Genomic DNA, 19,375 nt, shown 5'->3' on the forward strand with positions numbered 1-19,375 from the left:
GCAGCAGATTGTCCAAGCCCTGGTGTTTTACTGATCGGGTGCCTCATATAATGCCTAGGCCAGGGCTAGGCCCAAGTTTCTGCCTAGGAGACTGTCAATCTGCAGGCGCTTGGCAGCGTCCATTCTGGTTTGTAGTCCCCTCAGGACACCTTGCCTTAGAGGTCTGGTGCACTCCAGGACTCATCCTCCCCATATCCCGCAAAGAACATTGGTTAAGAGCATGGGCTTTGGAGTCGGAATGACCAGTTTAAATCCAGACCTTGTGACTTACTAGCTCTGACCCTGGATGCTTTTTAAAAAGCCTCTTGATGGCCGGGCGCGGTGGCGCATGCCTGTAATCCCAGCACTTTGGGAGGCTGAGGTGGGTGGATCACTTGAGGTCAGGAGTTCAAGGCCAGCCTAGACAACACCACGAAACTCCACCTCTACCAAAACTATGAAAATTAGCTAGGCGTGGTGGTGTGCACCTGTAATCTCAGCTACTTGGGAGGCTGAGACGGGAGAATCGCTTGAACCTGGGAGGCAGAGGTTGCAGTGAGCCAAGATCTGCACTCCAGCCTGGGTGACAGAATGAGACCCTGTGTCAAAAAAAAGAAAAAAAAAAGAAAAAAAGAAAAAAAAAGAAACCCTCTTGAGCCTCAGTTTTCTCTTCTGTACAATGGGGGAGATAATGGTCTCCTCCTCATAGAGTTGGCGTAAGGCACAAATGAGGCCACGTGGCTGGCTCCCGCCTGGTGTGTGCTGAGCACTCGCCATGCGGTGGGGTCCTCCTGCCTGTGGTCCTCTCTGATGCTGACCTTCATCTCAGGTGACAGGAACTCCCTCGAAAGGCTTTGATGAGAAGGCCTACCTGTCGGCCAAGCAGCTGAAGGCTGGAGAGGACCCCTACAGACAGCACGCCTTCAACCAGCTGGAGAGTGACAAGCTGAGCCCGGACCGGCCCATCCGGGACACCCGCCATTACAGGTACGGCCTCCATCGTGTCAGTGGAGGAAGAAAGGCTGAGAAAAGGCCAACATTGTTTAGTTTGTCTTTTACATGTATCTAAGAAATGAGGATGATTTCCTCAGACTGTGTCCAGTGATTTAGACATTCAAAAACCCTCACCCTCTGTTGCTTGTTTACCTGACCTACTGAGGCCCTGCCAAGACCAAGGAAACCGCTCCGCTGGGGCCAAGGAGGCCCCAAGGCACTTCAGTCTGGCGCCCCAGCAAAAGTGACCTGGGAGGGGACCAAAGGAGGTCCGTGGCGGTGGGTGAGCCAGGCGCTCTTGGGGCCTTACTGGTGGTGCCTAAAGTGGAGAGAGTCACAGCCCTGCACATTGCAAACAGTGGGGTGCTGTGGCCCACCCCATTGACCTCCCTTTCCTGCACCACAGCTCCACCTCCTCAGCAACTCCCAGAAATGCTTCCTAGTCTTGTTCTTAGTTCTCCCAGGATGGTGAGGAGAGAGGGGCCTTAGACCAGGACCAAGGAAGCCTCCACTCTCATCCCAGCTCAGTGTGCGTGACCGGCCTTAAGCAAGGCATTAGTCCCTCTCTGGGTCTAGGCCCTTGTGTGTTCTGTCTAGAGCGTGAAAGTCACCATCTCCAGTCTTTCCTCTTCCTGCCATCACCTGCAGGAACAGTCTGAGTTCCTGATGCTGAAGCACCACCCCCCCCTCCCCATGACCTGGCCTTACCCACCTTTCCCCCAGCACTTGATGGTCCTGCAGTCCCAGATTCCTCCCTCCTTCCTTCCTTGCTTTCACACATGCTGTTTCCTCTGCCTAAACGCACCTCCTCCGCCCCACCTACCCTTTGAGCTACTTGGCTCACTTCGAGGACACTTGGCTCACTGTCCTCTCCTCCATGGAAGGCTCCTTCCCAACCCGGGCTAGGTTGGGCCCCTCTTCTGTGCTCTGTGCAGACATCTCACAGAATGGCCAGGGCGCTGTTGGAGCTGACCCACGGCTGTGCCTGCAGCTATGTGCTCAGAGCTAGGCTGGGCCTCCGTCTGGTCCTGGCTTGAGGGTAGCAACAATGACTTGGATCAAGGTTGCTTTTACTTCTGAAGCAGCTACTCCACAGCACAAAGGGTATAGGTGAGGTGAGGGTGCGAGAGGGCCTGGTTCTAGCACCTTCCTTGCCACTCACAGATGCATGCCTGAAGTCCAGGGTGCTTGGTGGCCTGTGCAAGGTGAGATGAACACAGGGCTGGGGGAGCCCCAGACCTTGGCCTTGCTGTCCTGTAACGCCAGCACTGTCAGCCTCCAGAAACCACTCATGCAGCCAAGTAAGACGGTACTCCTGCTTCACGGCAAGGCCAACACCAGGTCTGCTGGCTGTTTCTGGGCCTCAGAAGTTCTTCTCACCCAGTCCTGGGCAGCGTCCCCTCCTGTCTGCCTGTGCTGCAGAAGAGGTTACATCCACATAGCTCCACTTAGAGACCTTTCACGGGCAGCCCTAGCCATGGCTGACCTAGTCCCAGGGTCTAGAGGATCTGTTGGCCCCAATCTGTGAATTGAGGCCTTGCCCTGGATAATCTCTGTTCACCCCCCAGCTTACCTGACTCTGAACCGTCTCAGGTGCTCACTGAGAAACTTAAAGGGGGAATTGCCCTGGGGGCTATGTACATTTTTTAATGAGACGCTTTAAATCCAGGGTAGTGGTGGGTTGATGAGGTGCCACATGCTGCTGCTGGGCCCTGTCAGAAAGCTGAGGTGGGCCAGGCACGGTGGCTCACACCTGTAATCCCAGCACTTTGGGAGGCCTAGGCGGGTCGATCATTTGAGGTCAGGAGTTCAAGACCAGCCTGGCTATCATGGTGAAACCCTGTCTCTACTAAAATACAAAAATTAGCTGGGCGTGGTGGTGGGCACCTGTAATCTCAGCTACTCAGGAGGCTAAGGCAGGAGAATCTCTTGAACCTGGGAGGCAGAGGTTGCAGTGAGCCAAGATCGCAGTACGGTACTCCAGCCTGGGTGCCAGAGTAAGGCTCTGTCTCAAAAAAGAAAAAAGAAAGCTGAGGTGGCTCACGGTGTGTGTGTGTGTGTGTGTGTGCGCACGCGCGCACACATGTGTAGGGAAGCAAAGGACGTGCTGGCTTTAGTGGGCAGGCCTCCTGCCATGGTGGGGCCAGTTTGCTGGTAGAAGCTGCTCTTCCTTGCAGCCCTGCAGGCTGTAGTGTCCGCTGGACTCCAAATTGTCAGGTTCATTTCTGGTCCAGCCTCAATCTAGGGAGCCCGCTCCAGGCGAGCAAAGGGACATAAACCACATAAGACAGGCCGAGGAGGATCACAGAGAAAACCCCATCAGCTCCAAACTCAAAACTCAGGGCTGGGACAAACCCCTTTAGAGGCTCCTGGCTCCTGGGAGCCAGATAAACCCCCATGCTAAGTAACATCAATCCCAGAGGCATACATGCCGAAAGGGTTGGAGGGAGCTGGTGGGGAGGTCAAGTGCACCCTTCAGATGGGGTGTGGGTGGGTTTGCCCCCTTCAGGGAGATGTCGCTGTCCCGATTCCCTCCTTTCTGGGCACCGGATGGTTGGGGGATCAGGACAGAGGACTGGGGCCCTGGAGGTCAGCACTGGGAGGGTGCACACTTAGGAGGTATTTGCTGCTCCCAGCACACCCCAGCTCAGCTGGCCAAGCTCACTCCCTCCCCCACAATTCATAGGCCCTTGAACAGCATGGTTTCTCAAGGGGTAGAAGGCAAATTTCCCTCCGCCACCACTACCCTACACCCCCTCTCAAGGAGAATTATTGCACAGCCTCTCAAGATTTCCCCCAGGGGGGTCCCAGGCTAGTGGGACTCCTGCCTGTCTGACCCGGTCTGCTCTGCAGGGCAGGAAACAGGCCTGGGAATTCGGGCTGTAAGCTGCTGTCAGTAGAATGAATGCCACAATGAAAAAATTGGCACTGCTGGAATAGTCAGAGAGCAATTGTAATAAAGAAGATTGCTATGAAAACCAGCAACGGAGGCCACCTTCCAGCACCCCAGGAGCTCAAATAAATGCATGCGCAGAAACAACAGGGATGAAGTCTGGCAGGAATGAATTGTTTTCACTCCCTTTCTAGAGGAGAGGGAGCCGGTAGGCCAGAAAATGTGGTCTATGGATGGCTGGGGAGGGAGGAAGTGATGGGATAGGCCTTTGGTGTCTTAACAGAGGCTTGTTTCCTCCAGGGGACCCAGTACCCTGGGAGGAGCGAGACTGCTCCCCAGCTTGTTGTCTGCAGCAGGGCTGTCAGTGTTGGGCAGTGACAGGGAGGAATTCCCTGGCAGCCAGGGTAGGGGTGATTCCTCTGCAGATGCTACCAAATGTCCTGAGCTGGGAAGAGAGAAGGAAGAAGCTCCAGGGTATCAGGACAAACAGAGGTAGTTTTCCCTCTCGCACATACCCCCCACCATACAACAGAGTGTGGTCAGGGCTGTATCCTGGGGCCTGGTGCAGTACCTGTACATACTAGGGAGCCCCCTCTGGGGGCTCTGAGATCTCTGGTAAAGAGCCCCCGGGCCTTGGAAGGTCTCCCAACCTGCTGCTTCCCTCCCAGGACCCCAGGATGGGTGGCATCGGGGCTCTGGGCCAGTGTGGGATGCAGCATGGGGGTGGAGGCACGGGGCCTCTGGCCTGGCTGTGGGTGTGCCTTCTCTGCCTGGCAGAAGTATTCTCAGGCACAAGACTGGACAAAGAAAAACCTTGACCTGCCCTGAGGATGCCCTCATGGCTGGCTCTGACCTCTGTGCTCCCTTCTCAGCTGCCCATCTGTGTCCTACTCCTCGGACCTGCCAGCCACCAGCGTCATCATCACCTTCCACAATGAGGCCCGTTCCACCCTGCTGCGCACAGTGAAGAGGTAAGTCCAGCCATGGGACTCTCATCTCAGTGGTGCTGGCAGGGGAGGACATTGGGATTGGGCGCTGTGGCCAGACAGCTTGAAGCCCAGCAGGTGCTGGAGGCTGAGTAATGTACTTCTGAGAGGCTGAGACTGGTGCATCAGGGCCAGGAAGACCCCAGAAGTCAAACTGTTAGAGGAATGCGACAGTCAAACACCAGGTCAGATGTCCAGGACAAGGGCAGAAATGCAGGTGTCAGGAGGTGAGGGAGGCCGGGCTAGACAGGAGGCCTCAGGAGGGTGATGGAAGCCCAGCAGTGTCTGTCAGTGTCAGAGAGAGGTGGATTGGAGGTGGATTCTCCTGCTAAGCCTGGGCTTGTGGTCAAGTTGAACTCCCATCTCCCCATTTCCTCAATGAACTTAGACAAGAATAGGATTCAGGTAGGAGCGCCCAGCATGCTGGCCCTGGAGCTGGGCGGCTGGGGAGTCCCACGGCCCCGGGAGTGGTAAAAATGGGAGGTGGTTCCTAAATCCAGGCTCTTTCTCTGTTTCCACTGCTACTGTAGTGTCCTGAACCGAACTCCTGCCAACTTGATCCAGGAGATCATTTTAGTGGATGACTTCAGTTCAGATCGTGAGTAGTCACCTTCCTTTTTGCAGCCCTCCATTCCGCCCTTGTCCCTGTTTCCCCAGAACACCAAGGCAAGCACCCTGCGGTTGTCCTGACCATCGCAGACACCTTTCTGCCCCCGGCAGGGATCCTGTCTTTTCTAGGACCCCTCCCTGGTCCTGTTCCCTGGTGTCAAAGGAGGGGAAAGAAGGGTGGGTGTTGCTTTGGATGGGGTACTAGTGAGATGATATTGTTTTTAAAAAGTAAAGAAAATCAACAGCATCCTTCATTATTACAACTGCCAAATGCAGATGATAGCTGGGCTGGTAGCCACCCCCAAGCGTGCTTTCTAGTGCTCCCTGAGGTGGAGTGGAGTACTGCCATAGGTACAGGCACTCTTCAGTCTGGCCTGAGAGTGGGGCAGGGCAACCCTTCGGCCAGTAGTGATGACCATACCTCTTCCCAATCCCCATCCCCAACCCTTTCCTGGGCTTAGTATGGGGCAATTTTCATGGCAGCCAAACCACTAGTGGCCTGATGCCCATGTCTAAATGAGCTTGCCTTCCTCTTTACATCCTCAGCGGAAGACTGTCTACTCCTGACCAGGATCCCCAAGGTCAAGTGCCTGCGCAATGATCGGCGGGAAGGTGAGTCCTTGCACCCTGGGTCCCACCAAGGGCCCATCTTGGTGTCATCCTATGCACTTCCCCACTCTCTCTTGGTGCCGTGGCACACCAAGCCAACATGGTCCTGCTGCATTCCTGATGGCTGGGACCAGGTTCTGCAGAAGACTGTCCTCCTTCCCAGATCAGCCCCATCAAGGCACAACTGTAGGCAAGTTACTCCACCTCTGACTGCCTTAGCTGTCTCTCCTGAGAAATGGGATAAGACAGTCCCTTTCTGCCTTGCAAGGTGATTGTAAGGATTGCATGAGACAGGCTGTGTGGAAAGGCTTTGAGAAAAATCCAGAAGCATAAAGCAGATGTGATCTCACTTCCAATCCAGATGTATTTTGGAGTAGCTACTATAGCGTGGCATTGTGCATGGCACTCTAGGGGACACGAAGGAAGTACAAAGCATAGGCCCTGCCCTCGGAGAGCTACTACATAGCCAAGGAGTCAGAATCCACTCCAGCCACAGGCTGGTTGTGGTTGTGTATGAATAGCATGGAGATCGGAGGAGAGCTGGAGTGAGCAGGGAAGGCTTCCATGGAGGAATGGGCTTCAATGGGATGTGGGGGCATCATGAGACAGGTAAAGGGGAGCAAGGGAGGGCATGCCGGCTTGTGCACTCTGCAAGCAAAGGCATCAGTCAGGGGTACGGGCATGCGCAATACTAACAGCCCCTTTCCTGAGGTCTCCTCCCCTGCGGGCATCCACTTTGCTACTTTCAGTCCTTGTACTCAGCCCACTGTGCCCGTTGTACAGACAAGGGAACTGGGGTTTAAGGAGCTTCAGCGATTTGCCCAGGGTGATGAATAGAGCAGCCATGGTTCCAACCTGTGGGGCCCAACCCAAAGGCCAGCCTCCTAACCTCCCTCTACTCATACTCCCTTCCTGCGAGACCCCAGGCCTGGTCAGCAGGGGGAATGGATGGAGTGAATTGAGATGATAGAAGACCTTGGAAGCCAGAAGAAAGCATTGACTTCATAAGGCAGAGGTAGCAGGGAGCCACTGAGGTTTTAGAGTGAGAGAGGGATGTGATAGATATGTTTAAAATAATCCCAGCACTTTGGGAGGCTGAGGCGGGCAGACCACTTGAGGTCAGGAGTTCAAGACCAGCCTGGCCAATGTGCTAAAACCCTGTCTCTACTAAAAATACGAAAATATCTGGGTGTGGTGGCACATGCCTGTAGCCCCAACTACTCAGGAGGCTGAGGCAGGAGAATCACTTGAACGCTTGAACCCAGGAGGCAGAGGTTGCAGTGAGCCAAGTTTGCGCCACTGCACTCCAGCCTGGGTGACAGAGCGACACTCAGTTTCGAAAAAAAAAAAAGAAAGAAAGAAAGACCAGTCAGGCCAAGGGGCCACAAGAATACCAGTGAGGGAGACCTTCAAACCAGAATGGAAGTGGCCGAAGTTAAATCCTTCCCAAGCCACTGGGTTGTAGGTACCATCAGTTCTGGGAATATGCTGTCCCTGGATTTGACAACAGTAAATGTAAATTTATGACTCGATGCTTTGTAGACACTTTTGGAGTGGAGATTGATGGGCTTTTGGCTGGCTGGCGGGCTGGTAGGCAGCTAGAGGCAGAGTGTGGGGCAGAGGCATGGCTAGGGAAATGTCTCCAAGGAGCTGCTTATACTCAGAGCTCTAAGAGTGAGGCCCTTCCCTCCCACAGCTCACAGGGCATGCATGGCCACTCTGGCAGGGGCAGGAGAAGCTGGGCCTCCTCCCTCCTGACCAGGCAGGTCTCCGCCCAGAGCAGAGTGCTGCCCAAAATGAGGCTGGTGAGGCTATCAGGGGACAGGCACAGAAGAACAGAACCTGACATGTGTGGGTCTCCCAGGCACCAAGCTCTGTCCCTGTCGTCTTGTTTGATCCTGACAGTCAGGGATTATTATCTCTCTGAATCTTATAGATAAGAAAACTGAGGCTCAGAGCGGTTAAATAACATGCTGAAGGTAAGGAAAGGGGCTGCCATACAAACTTAAGCCTATCTTAGTCTCGAAGATTATCTCCATGCTACACATAGGGGTATGGATGGAAGGGATGACCCAGAGGTTCCCATGGGAAAAAGTTTTGTTTTCTGGTTCTCCTTTGGGATCAAACTACTTTATTGCACTTTCCACACTCTAAACTGTGACTGTTCATCATTGTGTCCCTAGAGCCCAGACAGTGACTGGCACATAGAGGGCACTCGGGGTGTGACCCTGGAGTGATGGTGGTTGATGGGTGGATAAGAAGAAGCAAGGGAGGGAGGCAGGAAACAAGCAGAAGTATAAAGTCAAATCTAATCACAATAACTCAGGAAACCTCAGCCCCTGAAGGAGAGGAGAGCCTTGGGACTTTGGGGGACAGGTGGGAAGCCAGTTGGCCCAGTCCCAGCGCCAAGCCCTGTCTACTTCTCTTGTAGGGCTGATCCGGTCCCGAGTGCGTGGGGCGGACGTGGCTGCGGCTACCGTTCTCACCTTTCTGGATAGCCACTGCGAAGTGAACACCGAGTGGCTGCCGCCCATGCTGCAGCGGGTGAAGGAGGTGAGCCACTGTCTCTGGGGAGCTGGGCGTCCTTGGGGACTCAGCCACTACGTTCCTGGCACCGAGGCCTATGGAACAGTCTTTGAAGCTGGGCAGGCATCGTAGGAAGCCCAAATAGTCTACTTCCCCCTGAGTGACTTCACCTTATTGAGTTTTCTCATCTGAAAATGGGGATAATTGTCATAATTATCCCACTGGGTTATTGTGAGAATGAAATTGGATGAAAGCCTGGGTGAGCTACAAAGCTCCTGCTACAAATGGGTGTTGTTTTTCTCCTGGGAGAGTTAGGGTCCTGTGCTGGCAGAGCTTTTGTTCAGGCTGGGAAGCCCTTGCAAGAGGGAGCAGAGGATGTTGTTCTCAAAGAGAGGAGAGGGTAGAAGGGCCCCTGCCACGTGCCTACTGTTCTCCAGAACAGGGAGGATTTGGACAGATGGCAGAAAAGGATGAGGTGATTACAACCCGACCATAAAAAGACAAATAACCCAATTTAAAAATTGGCAAAGGGGCCTGGAGCGGTGGCTCACCCCTGTAATCCCAGCACTTTGGGAGGCCGAGGAGGGCAGATCACCTGAGATCGGGAGTTCAAGACCAGCCTGGCCAACATGGTGAAACCCCATCTCTACAAAAGTACAAAAAGTAGCTGGGCATGATGGCGGGTGCCTGTGCTCCCAGCTACTTGGGAGGCAGAGGCGGGAGAATCACCTGGTCCCGGGAGGCAGAGGTTGCAGTGAGCCAAGATCACACCGCTGCACTGCAGCCTGGGCAACTGAGCGAGACTCCATCTCAAGAAAAAAAAATTGGCAAAGGATTTGAGTAGACATTTTTTCAAGGAAGATATAGAAATGGCCAATAAGCCTAGGAAAAGATGCTCAGCATCATTAGTCATTAGGGAAGTGCAACTCAAAACCATAATGAGATGCCACTTCACACCTACCAGGATGGCTAGAATCCAAAAGATGGACAATAACAAGTGCTGGCAAGGACATGGAGAAATAGGAGCTGTATCAGGCCATTCTTGCATTGCTATAAGGAAATACCTGAGACTGGATAATTTACAAAGAAAAGAGGTTTAATCGGCTCACGTTGTACAAGCATGGCACTGGCGTCTGCTTGGCTTCTGAGGAGGCCTCAGGGAGCTTTATTCATGGCAGAAAGTGAAGGGGGAGTAGGTACCTCACATGGCGAGAGTGGGGGCAAGAGAGAGTTGGGTGGAGGTACTACATGCTTCTAAACTAACCAGATCTCACGAGAAGTCACATACTGTCAGGAAGACAACACCAAGCCATGAACGATCCACCCCCATGACCCAAACACCCCCAACTAGGCCCCATCTCCAATCTTGGGGATTACATTTCAACATGAGATTTCGGGGGATAAATACCCAAACCATATCAGGAGCCTTCATATATTGCTGGCAGGAATGTAAAGTAGGGCAGCCACTTTGGAAGGCAGTCTGGCAGTTCTGCGAAAGTTTGAACATAAGTTAGTTAGCATATGACCCAGCAGTGGAGCTGCTAGGTGTATACCCGAGAGAAATGAAAACATATGTTCACACAATAACTTCAGAGCAGCACTATTCAGAATAACCAAAAAGTAGAAAAAATCCAAATGCCTATCAACTGACGAATGGGTAAATAAAATGTGGTGTATCCATACAACAGAATTATCCAGACATTAAAAAAATGAAGAACTGATACATGCTACAACATGGACGAACTTTGAAAACCTATGTGAAGTGAAAGCCAATCACGAAAAGCCATACATTGTATGATTCCTTTCATAGGAAATGTCCAGAATAAGCAAATCTATAGAAACAGAAAGTAGATTGGGTTTCTTGTCGGGGTGGTGAAATGTTCCGGAACAAGATAGTGGTAATGGTTGTACAATCTTGTGAATATACTGAAAACCATCAATTGTGTACTTTAAACCTGTGATTTTATATCTCAGCACAAAAAAAAGTCTATAAAAAGGATGAGGTGAGGCCCTCCACAGAGCACTGAAAAACCATCAAAGGTCTCTGCTGATCAGCCCCATCCCGGGCTTCCGTTATCCTGATCTAGGGTGGGAACTGAGGGGCAGAGCTGGATTCCAAGTTCCAGACAAGAGGATTTGGGGGGTGAAAGCAGAGTGGGGAAGGAGAAGAAAGAAGAGGCTCTGTTCGGTGTCCCCCATGGAGGGCAAAAGATGAGAAGGCTCATGAAGGGTGATGAAGTTTTACATGTGGTATATGACATAATCTACCACCCAAAAAAAGAGGCCAGCAAAATCAACATTATTCATCAAGGTTTTGGATTTGGATTTGTGTTCTGGGAGGTGATGCGGGGAGTGGTGAGTCTGACCTTGTAACAGTGGATGTGGTAGGAGAGGGATAGCACCCAGATTACATGGGGACCTCGGAGCCCCTGCCCTCCAGCTGCTGGTAGTCCCATTGGGAAGACTCAAACAACTATAATACAAAGGTAAATGATATTAATAAAGCAACAGTTCAGACCAGAAATAGAAGAGCCGCTTCAGGCAGCACAGTGAGTCACTGTCCCAGGAATCATCTAGGCTGTCATTGTAAGAGTAGCTTAAAAGAGGAAAAAATCCTTCAGCCTGCAGCAGTCAAGGAAGGCTTCATGGAGTAGGTGAGATTCTAGCAGGGCTCAAAATAATGTGTGAGGAAGAGGCTTGGAGAGTACATGGGAGCCAAATAGGAACATCCAGGAGCTTGGGTGTGGTGATGCAGGACAGCTGCCAGGAGCCTGCCAGGGTTGAGGGGTGGCCCTGGGCATACCCTGCAGGAAGTGCTGAGTGCCCCATGTCTCAGAGAGGCCTTCTCCCCAGAGCAGGCAGCTAGGCCTTTTTCTGCAGAGAAGTCCCAGGCCTCACACCATCTCACATCTCTCTCCTAGGACCACACCCGCGTGGTGAGTCCCATCATTGATGTCATCAGTCTGGATAATTTTGCCTACCTTGCAGCATCTGCTGACCTTCGTGGAGGTGAGTTCTGCTCCCGGGGATGGGGCTGTAGACATGAAAGGAGGTAGGTGAGGCTAGGCAGGCAAAAACCCTTGCTTGCTGCTCTTTCCAGCTGTGCCAGAGAGCCTCATGAACACCCCTTCCACCACCTCCAAAGAGAAAATGAAGAGGGATTGGGTGCAGCCCTGGGACTGGGGACAAAGGAGCAGAGCTGGCAGTTGCAGGCTTCTGATACAATCAGTAGCAGAGCCAGACTAGTCTCTCATCTTTCCCTCCCTCCAAATATTGACACTTTCTTCCCAAATGCTGCCAGCCTAGGGATCATGGCCACAAGTCCCAGCAGAAGGCCATGATGTGACAGCTGTCTTGAGGATGGGGAGTGGGGAGCCCTCAGCCTTACATGACTTCCTAACACATGCGCCCCAGAGATGGTCAAGACCTGTGTTGTGTATGGCAACTATCAGCCACATTTGGCTATTGAGCTCTTGAAATATGACTAGTCTTGAAAAGTGACTAGTTGGAATTAAGAGGGCTATAGGCATAGAAAACCCACAGGTTACCCAGACTTAGTGTGAAAGAATGTAAGATACCTCATTAGTAACTTTTTGTATTGATTACATGTTGAAATGACAATATTTTTGATATATTACATTAAAAATATTTCATCCAAATTAATTTCATATATTCTTTTTCTGATGTGATTACTAGAACATTTTGAATTATGTATTTGGCTTACATTTGTGCCTTGCATTATATTTCTCTTGGACTGTGACGGGCTGTTCAGTACAGTAGATAATAGTCACCTTTGGTTACTTAAACTTGCATTAATTCAAATTAAATAAAACTTAAAAGGCAGTTCCTTAACTGTACTAGCCACATTTCAAGGCTCAGTAGCCACGTGAAGTTAGTGGCTACCATATTCGACAATGCAGATACAGAATATTTCATGATTGCAGAGAGTTCTATGGAACTGTGCTGCTCTAGAGAATCTGTTGCTGGGAGCTAGCGGGCACAGTGGATTTCCTGTTTGGGATCTGGACTCCCAGTATATGGACCCAGCCATTAGTTAGATCGTGAGTCTGAGTGGGATTCTGAAGGGAGCCAGGCATTTCCCCTTTCGGAAATCACCTCAGGGCTTTGGCACTGGCAGCTGCCCCTACCTGGAATTCCCTTTCTCCAGGTATCTTCATGGATCTATCCTTCATTCAGGTCTCTACTCCAAAGTCACCAGAGAGCCTTTCCTGACTATTCTAACTAAAATATTAATAGTATGGGCACTCCTCCTTTGTTTTCTTTTTTTTTTTTTTTTTAGTACTTTCATCCCCAGCTGACATAGTTTCCATTGATTTATTTATCTTTGTAGCTTCTGTCTTACCCAGTAGACGGTACACTTCCTGAGAGGAGGAGCTTGGCTCATTCCGAATGAAGGAGGGACTGCACGAAGAGCCCAGGGCTCTGATCAGGGGAGACTCCGAGGGGTGGTGGAGTGAAGGGGCTCAGCAGCCCGCAGCTCTGCCCTGAGCTCTGTCCTCACCTTGCTGTGTCCCTTAGGGTTCGACTGGAGCCTGCATTTCAAGTGGGAGCAGATCCCTCTTGAGCAGAAGATGACCCGGACAGACCCCACCAGGCCCATAAGGTCAGGGCTGCGGTGGGATCTGGGGGACCCCTTCCTTCCCTGGGTCAGGGGCCTGGGAGGCTCTTGGGAGGCTGTATTGGTCGCTTGGGCTCCTGAGGCGCACTAAGTGCTGACTCTGTTCTGGGCCCTCTGACCCTGTATGCAGGGACAGCGAGGACAGAGGCCACGGGAACAGATGTGGGGGGCCAGGGAGCTGGCCAGACATCCTGCCCCAGTGACTCTGCAGGGAGGGATCTAGAGGCAGACGGTCTTGGGTCCTGGGGCCATCTAAAGGGCCTCCTTGCTTCTCCAGCTCACGTGTTGCGTCTTCCCTCTCCTTGCTCCCAGGACGCCTGTCATAGCTGGAGGAATCTTCGTGATCGACAAGTCGTGGTTTAACCACTTGGGAAAGTATGATGCCCAGATGGACATCTGGGGGGGAGAGAATTTTGGTGAGTTGGGAAATAGTGACAGTGAAAATAACAGTAGCAGTAATAACCATAGTTAACCCTGACAGAGCACTTTCCATGCGTGAGGACCTGCTCTAAGGACTTTACACACATGAGGTCATTTAATTCTCTCAAGGACCCTCTGAGGTAAGTACCATGATCTCCATTTTACTGATTTTAAAACCCAAGGCACAGAGAAGTTAAGCAATTTGTCCAGAGCCACACAGCTAGTAAACAAAGAGGTTCTATTTAGGGGGAGCCCGTGGTCACATGGCTGGATATGTGTGTGGAAGAACACACAACTGTATCACAGACCACAGCTTACACACGTGGCTGCTTCCCTACCAGCAAGGCTGGGAGGTGTGTGGTAGAGGGTGGTGGTGAAATGCTAAGTGATGGAGTCAGATGGCCTGGGTGCAAACCCTGGCCCTACCACCTGCATGCTGTTTGGCCCTGGGCAAGTTAAAGCCCTTTAAAGTCTGAGTTTCCTCAAGAGGTTGTTATGAGTACTAAATGAGGTGATGAGTTAAAGGCAGGTCACAGTGCTGGTGGCCACTGTCATTAGGCAGTCTCTAGACTCAGAAGCACAGGAAGCTGCCCCTCCCTGCCCTGAAGCAGCAGCGAAGGAGACAGAGGTGGGGGCAAAGTGTTCCAGTAGGGAGCTGGAGGGGCTGGACCCTCACACACTTGCTTCTCAGCTCATGGTGTTGGGGCCACAGAGTACCAGGGAAGGGTTACCAAGTGGGATCGGAGCCCAAACTCTGGACTCCAGTATGTGTGGGCTGGCAAGCCAGTCAACTCTTTGAACCTCAGTTTCTTCGTTTGCAAAACAGGGTTGCAAGTGAGATGGAGGTTAGATAAAGGGTGAGCATCAGTTAGGGTCCTGGCAGAATACGGAAGGTGCAACCGACTTGAGTGTTTATTAAAGGGCTTGTTTACATGGTGCAGGCAGGATAGAGGGAACCGCAGGGACAGCACAGTACTGGGCAGAGCTGTGACTTCTGGGAGCTGTAACCACCCCAAGGTCTGAAAGACAGGGTCAGGGAGCACCCCACGATGGAGCTGTGGTCTTGGGGCACATGCAGCCAGCCCATGGCACCAGGTGGAGAGTGTCAGGGCTAAACACTCACCCTCACTCTACCCCCACCCTGTCATCTCCTGCTGGTGCCTCCCTGTCTGCCTGAGGAAGGGAACCCAGCAGTGCAGCCCCCAGGGGCAGTCTCACAAACAGCGATGTGGAGACGGGGGCGGTGGGGAGCACCATTCTGGGGGTCTCCAGGAGCAGGGGCAGGTCCTTGGTGGCCTGTTCTTGCCCTCTTGGTGGACCCAGTCCTTCACAGAGCCCTCTCCCACTGCTTCCTTCTTCTTCCTGACCAGGTGTTCTGTGCAATAACTAGCACTGGTGGTATCTCACCCATTTGACAGGTAGAAAGACTGAGGCGGATGCTGCCTTCTAGATTTCAGTCCGGAAACTCCACATCTAATGGGCGTATGCAGCTCCTTTACCAGAGCCACTTATGTGTTGTGGGACGTTGGCAAAGGCACAGTCTATGTCTCTGAGACGTTAGGAGCAGGGATTCTTTAACTCTTTCTCCCTGATGAGGAAAATAGCAGTGAGGGGGCTTGCAACAGGCCTGATCCCGACTCAAAACCAGCTGGAGTGGGAATGGGCGTGGGACTCCCCCAGCTTTGTAACTTGCTTTTGGAGGCTGTTTCCAGGCAGGGTTCAGAGAAGTAAATTCTGGGAACTGGGGTGCAGTGACTCCTCCATTCTGACCCCTTTCATGTGTTTTGGGTCCAAGTGACCCGCTTTGTGTCTTCAATCTCGGCCTGAAGGGCTTTGGCAAAGCCAGTTTCCTGTGAAGACTTGGAAAGCTGGGAAACCCACAGTCTCCTTGCTCTGCCTCCAAAGGCCATTTTTTCTTCTTCTTTTTTTTCTGAGGCTAGAGACAGAGAAACAAGTGAATGATCAAACAGCTCACTTCAAACTCTGCCTGAGGCAAGGGCTCCGTGGTTGGAGAACTTGAAAGGTGAACCACAGAGTGGTTCTGGCAAGGGTTTTGTTTCTTAGAAGAAATTCAAAGAAATGTCTGGGCTAGCTGCAGTGCTCAGACGTTCAGCCGCTGGGACCAGTTTTGAGCTGTGAGACTCCTGTTGCTGGTGGGTTTGAGCCTTCCCTTTTATTCCTTTATTGAAGGAAGGGAGATTTCCAAACCAAGACGTGTTCTTTTGTCCCCAAAGAATTCCAAACTCGGGAGCCCAGAGGCTACCTTGAGTGGGGCTGGCAGATGTGCAAGGTTAGGATCCCCAACAAAGATGTGTTGGGGATCCTTTTAAAACATAGATTATGTTGCTTCTGTGCTCAAAACCTTGCAAGAGTTCTCATGTCATTCCGAGGAAAACCGAAACTCCTTACTGGCTACAGGGTATCTGCCTTTCCCTGCAGCCCTGCAGCCACACCCCTGCCCTCACTTCCCACTTCTCCCACCCTGCCTCACTCCACGTGGGCTGCACGGCCTCCTTTTTTTTCAGACAGAGTCTTGCTCTTATTGCCCAGGCTGGAAGGCAGTGGCACAATCTCACTCATTGCACTCTCTGCCTCCAGGGTTCAAGCGATTCTCCTGCCTCAGCCTTCTGAGTAGCTGGGATTACAGGCACACACCACCAGGCCCGGCTAATTTTTGTATTTTTAGTAGAGACGGGGTTTCACCACGTTGGCCAGGATGGTCTCGAACTCCTGACCTCTCAGGTGATCCGCCCGCCTCAGCCTCCCAAAGTGCTGGGGTTGTAGGCGTGAGCCACCGCCCCCAGCCAGCATGGCCTCTTTGAACTTGCCAGCTGTGCTGTTGCCTCTAGGGACCTGCCCTTGCCGGCTCCTCTGCCCGGAATGCTCTTCTCCTGCTAGCCACAGGACTTGCTCCCTCATCTGTTTCAGGTCTTGGCTCAAATGTCCCTTTTATAGTGACAACTCCCCTCATCAGCCTGGTTTAAAACATAGTCTTAGTCCTCCCCCACCACCATCCACTGGCCCTCTTAAGCTCCCAGCCTGATTCATTTTTCTCCATGGCCCTAACTACCATCTGATATGCTCTATTTATTTTATTTATTTTTTTCATTTTATTTATTTATTTATTTTTAGAGACAGAGTCTCCCTCTGTCACCCAGGATGGAGTGCAGTGGCACGATCTTGGCTCACTGAAACCTCTGCCTCCCGGGTTCAAACAATTCTCCTGCCTCAGCCTTCCAAGTAGCTGGGACTACAGGTGCATGCCGCCACACCCGGATAATTTCTTTTGCATTTTAGTAGAGACGGGGTTTCACCATGTGGCCCAGGCTGGTCTCGAACTCCTGAGCTCAGGCAATCCGCCGCCCTCAGCCTCCCAAAGTCCTAAGATCACAGGCGTGAACCACCGCACCTGGCTGACATGCTACATTTTTATGCATTTTCTTCTTTACTTGTATTTTTTTGCCCCTTATTTTATGGAGTTCCCGTCTTCTCACTTCCCTGCTAGAGTACAAGGGAATCTAGAGCAGTGTCTGACATATAATGAAAATTTGCTGAGTGAACTAAAGAATCTGACAGTGTGGCTTGCTGGACACAATGTGAACTTGATGCTGCACTTCTGCAACTGAATATTTGAGTGACCTTGGAGAGGTTATTTAACATCTTTGAGCTTCAACATCCTCGTTAAAAAAAATAAGGCTAAAAATCCTGACTTCACATGGTTGCAGTGAGAATTAGATATTGGATAGAAAGAGCATGGCATGTAGTAAGTACTCAGTAAATGGATGGTTACTGCTCTTGTTATGGCCATTGTTGATAATAATAACAATAGTTAATAATATTATAGACATTATGGGCTGAGTGGGATGAAGTGACTTAACTAGCATAACAAAGTTGGGATGGCAGAAATGGAACCAGAATGCAGATCTTCTGCCCCCCAGGACTATGCCCAGTTCTAAACCTTAGTTGCTGAGGCCAAACACAGAGCTCTGACCAGGAGAAGGGATGGATGCCTGGCAGTTTATAGGCAGACCTAGGGAAGCCCATTGATATAGCCATCCTTACATGTGGGTCCAGGTATGCCAAGTGTCCAGTCCTGGCCCTGAACCACATCTGGACGTCACTTGGTGCACACAGGCTGGCCAGAGGTGGGCTTTAGTCCTGCTTCCTCCACTCTGCCCTTTGCTAGTTACTGGGAGGGTCCTGACCAGCTATGCCAGGTGAGAGCCCCCAGGCCTGGTTGGAGATCATGAGTGTCCTTAGAGCCAGCTGAGGAGTGGGAAGAGACTATAGGGTTAATATGAAGGAAAGTACGAAATCAAAAGAGATTATGTGAGATTCATCCAGCTGTCAAGGTGGGTCCTTACCATAAATGGCAACTGGTGAGCGGAGATCAGAGTGGTAACTTTTGAGGTCCCCTTCTGGGCAGCAGGATGGCCACTGCTCTCCTGACACCACTGGGGACCACAGTCATCCACAAAAGCTGGTTCAGCTCCACCACCGCTGTCAAAAGGAGGCATGGCTCAAGAGGGCCAGTGAGAGCCTGTACAAGGAGACCAACTGGGTCAAGAGGGAGGTTGGGGCCAGCCCAAGAGGTGCCAGCTGGAGCAGCCTGTGGTTTGGTTGGTGGCTGGTTTTCCGACCTCTCAGGTGCACAGAGCTGGCTGACGAGCAGATGTGTTTTTCCTTAGCTCATGTCTGTCTGGGGCTTTCTAGACAGAGCCTGGAAATGATGCCGCTGTTTGGTTGTTTTCCTTCTACTTATGTTCTTGGTGTTCCTTCAAGCTTTTTCCGCTGCTCTTCCTGGAATGGGCCACGGGGATCATGTGTATATGTGTGTGTGTGCATGTGCACGTACACATGTAGAGTGGGCAGTCAGGAACCTGTGCAAGGAGTGGGAGCACTCCATTTGAGCAGGCCCAGGAGCCCCGACCCCAACATGTACCTCCAGTGAGACACCAAAGGGAAGGGAAGCCAGCCCCTTCCCACCCTCACTTGCCAAGGAACCCCTTCCTCCTCCTGACGGCTACTATTTCCTGCAGAGCTCTCCTTCAGGGTGTGGATGTGTGGTGGCAGTCTGGAGATCGTCCCCTGCAGCCGGGTGGGTCATGTCTTCAGGAAACGGCACCCCTACAACTTCCCTGAGGGTAATGCCCTCACCTACATCAGGTAGGTCACCGAGAAAGGAGCACGGGACTCAGAGGAGGACACCAAGGCCCAAGCCCCCAGCCTTGCCAGTTATCACTATGTGACTGTGGGCAGCCACCTCACTTCTTGGGCCTCAGTTTCCCCATTTGCCCCCTCTGGTAACATCCTGGGATTGCAGGTACCTTCAGGGGTGGAGGGAGTTGCCACCAGGTCTCTCTTGCCTTGAGACTCATATGGACTTCCTTTGTCCGTATGAGTCTCGGGAAATTGGCCAAATCCCCAACTAAGCCATGCTCTCCACTCATGGAGCCCCGAGTGCTGGTCATGGATGCCTGTGCCCCAACCCTGACTTGATCAGCCATCTGTCCATCCCTATCCCCAGCTACAGGGTGCACTAGTCTCAAGGGAGAGTGGGTAATGTCCTAGAAGACCACTCCATGGTCTGCTCTCCTGAGGAGGTTGGCAGGGGAGGATGAGGGACTTGTCATGAGCACCCTCGTACATGTGGATGGTTCTTCACCTTGTCGAGCTCATGCTTATTCGTACAGCGTTTGGAGCAGCAGCTGCCCAAGTCTA

The 19,375-nt window shown here is 52.0% G+C and overlaps 1 protein-coding gene across 4 annotated transcripts in view; it reads left to right on the forward strand.

The window, feature by feature from the left end:
- Nucleotides 1–19,375, forward strand: part of GALNT16 (polypeptide N-acetylgalactosaminyltransferase 16) — a 97,286-nt gene that overhangs the window by 60,196 nt on the left and 17,715 nt on the right. For all 4 annotated transcript variants that reach the window (XM_034937718.3, XM_063596265.1, XM_063596266.1 and 1 more), the window contains 9 exons: nt 809–966; nt 4,738–4,836; nt 5,382–5,449; nt 6,007–6,072; nt 8,501–8,622; nt 11,517–11,604; nt 13,135–13,219; nt 13,547–13,650; nt 18,694–18,820. In XM_034937718.3, coding sequence (XP_034793609.1) covers nt 809–966; nt 4,738–4,836; nt 5,382–5,449; nt 6,007–6,072; nt 8,501–8,622; nt 11,517–11,604; nt 13,135–13,219; nt 13,547–13,650; nt 18,694–18,820 — 917 coding nt within the window. The remainder of the gene's footprint in view (nt 1–808; nt 967–4,737; nt 4,837–5,381; nt 5,450–6,006; nt 6,073–8,500; nt 8,623–11,516; nt 11,605–13,134; nt 13,220–13,546; nt 13,651–18,693; nt 18,821–19,375) is intronic.

Source organism: Pan paniscus, chromosome 15, assembly GCF_029289425.2.
Source record: "Pan paniscus chromosome 15, NHGRI_mPanPan1-v2.0_pri, whole genome shotgun sequence".
Taxonomy (NCBI): domain Eukaryota; kingdom Metazoa; phylum Chordata; class Mammalia; order Primates; family Hominidae; genus Pan; species Pan paniscus.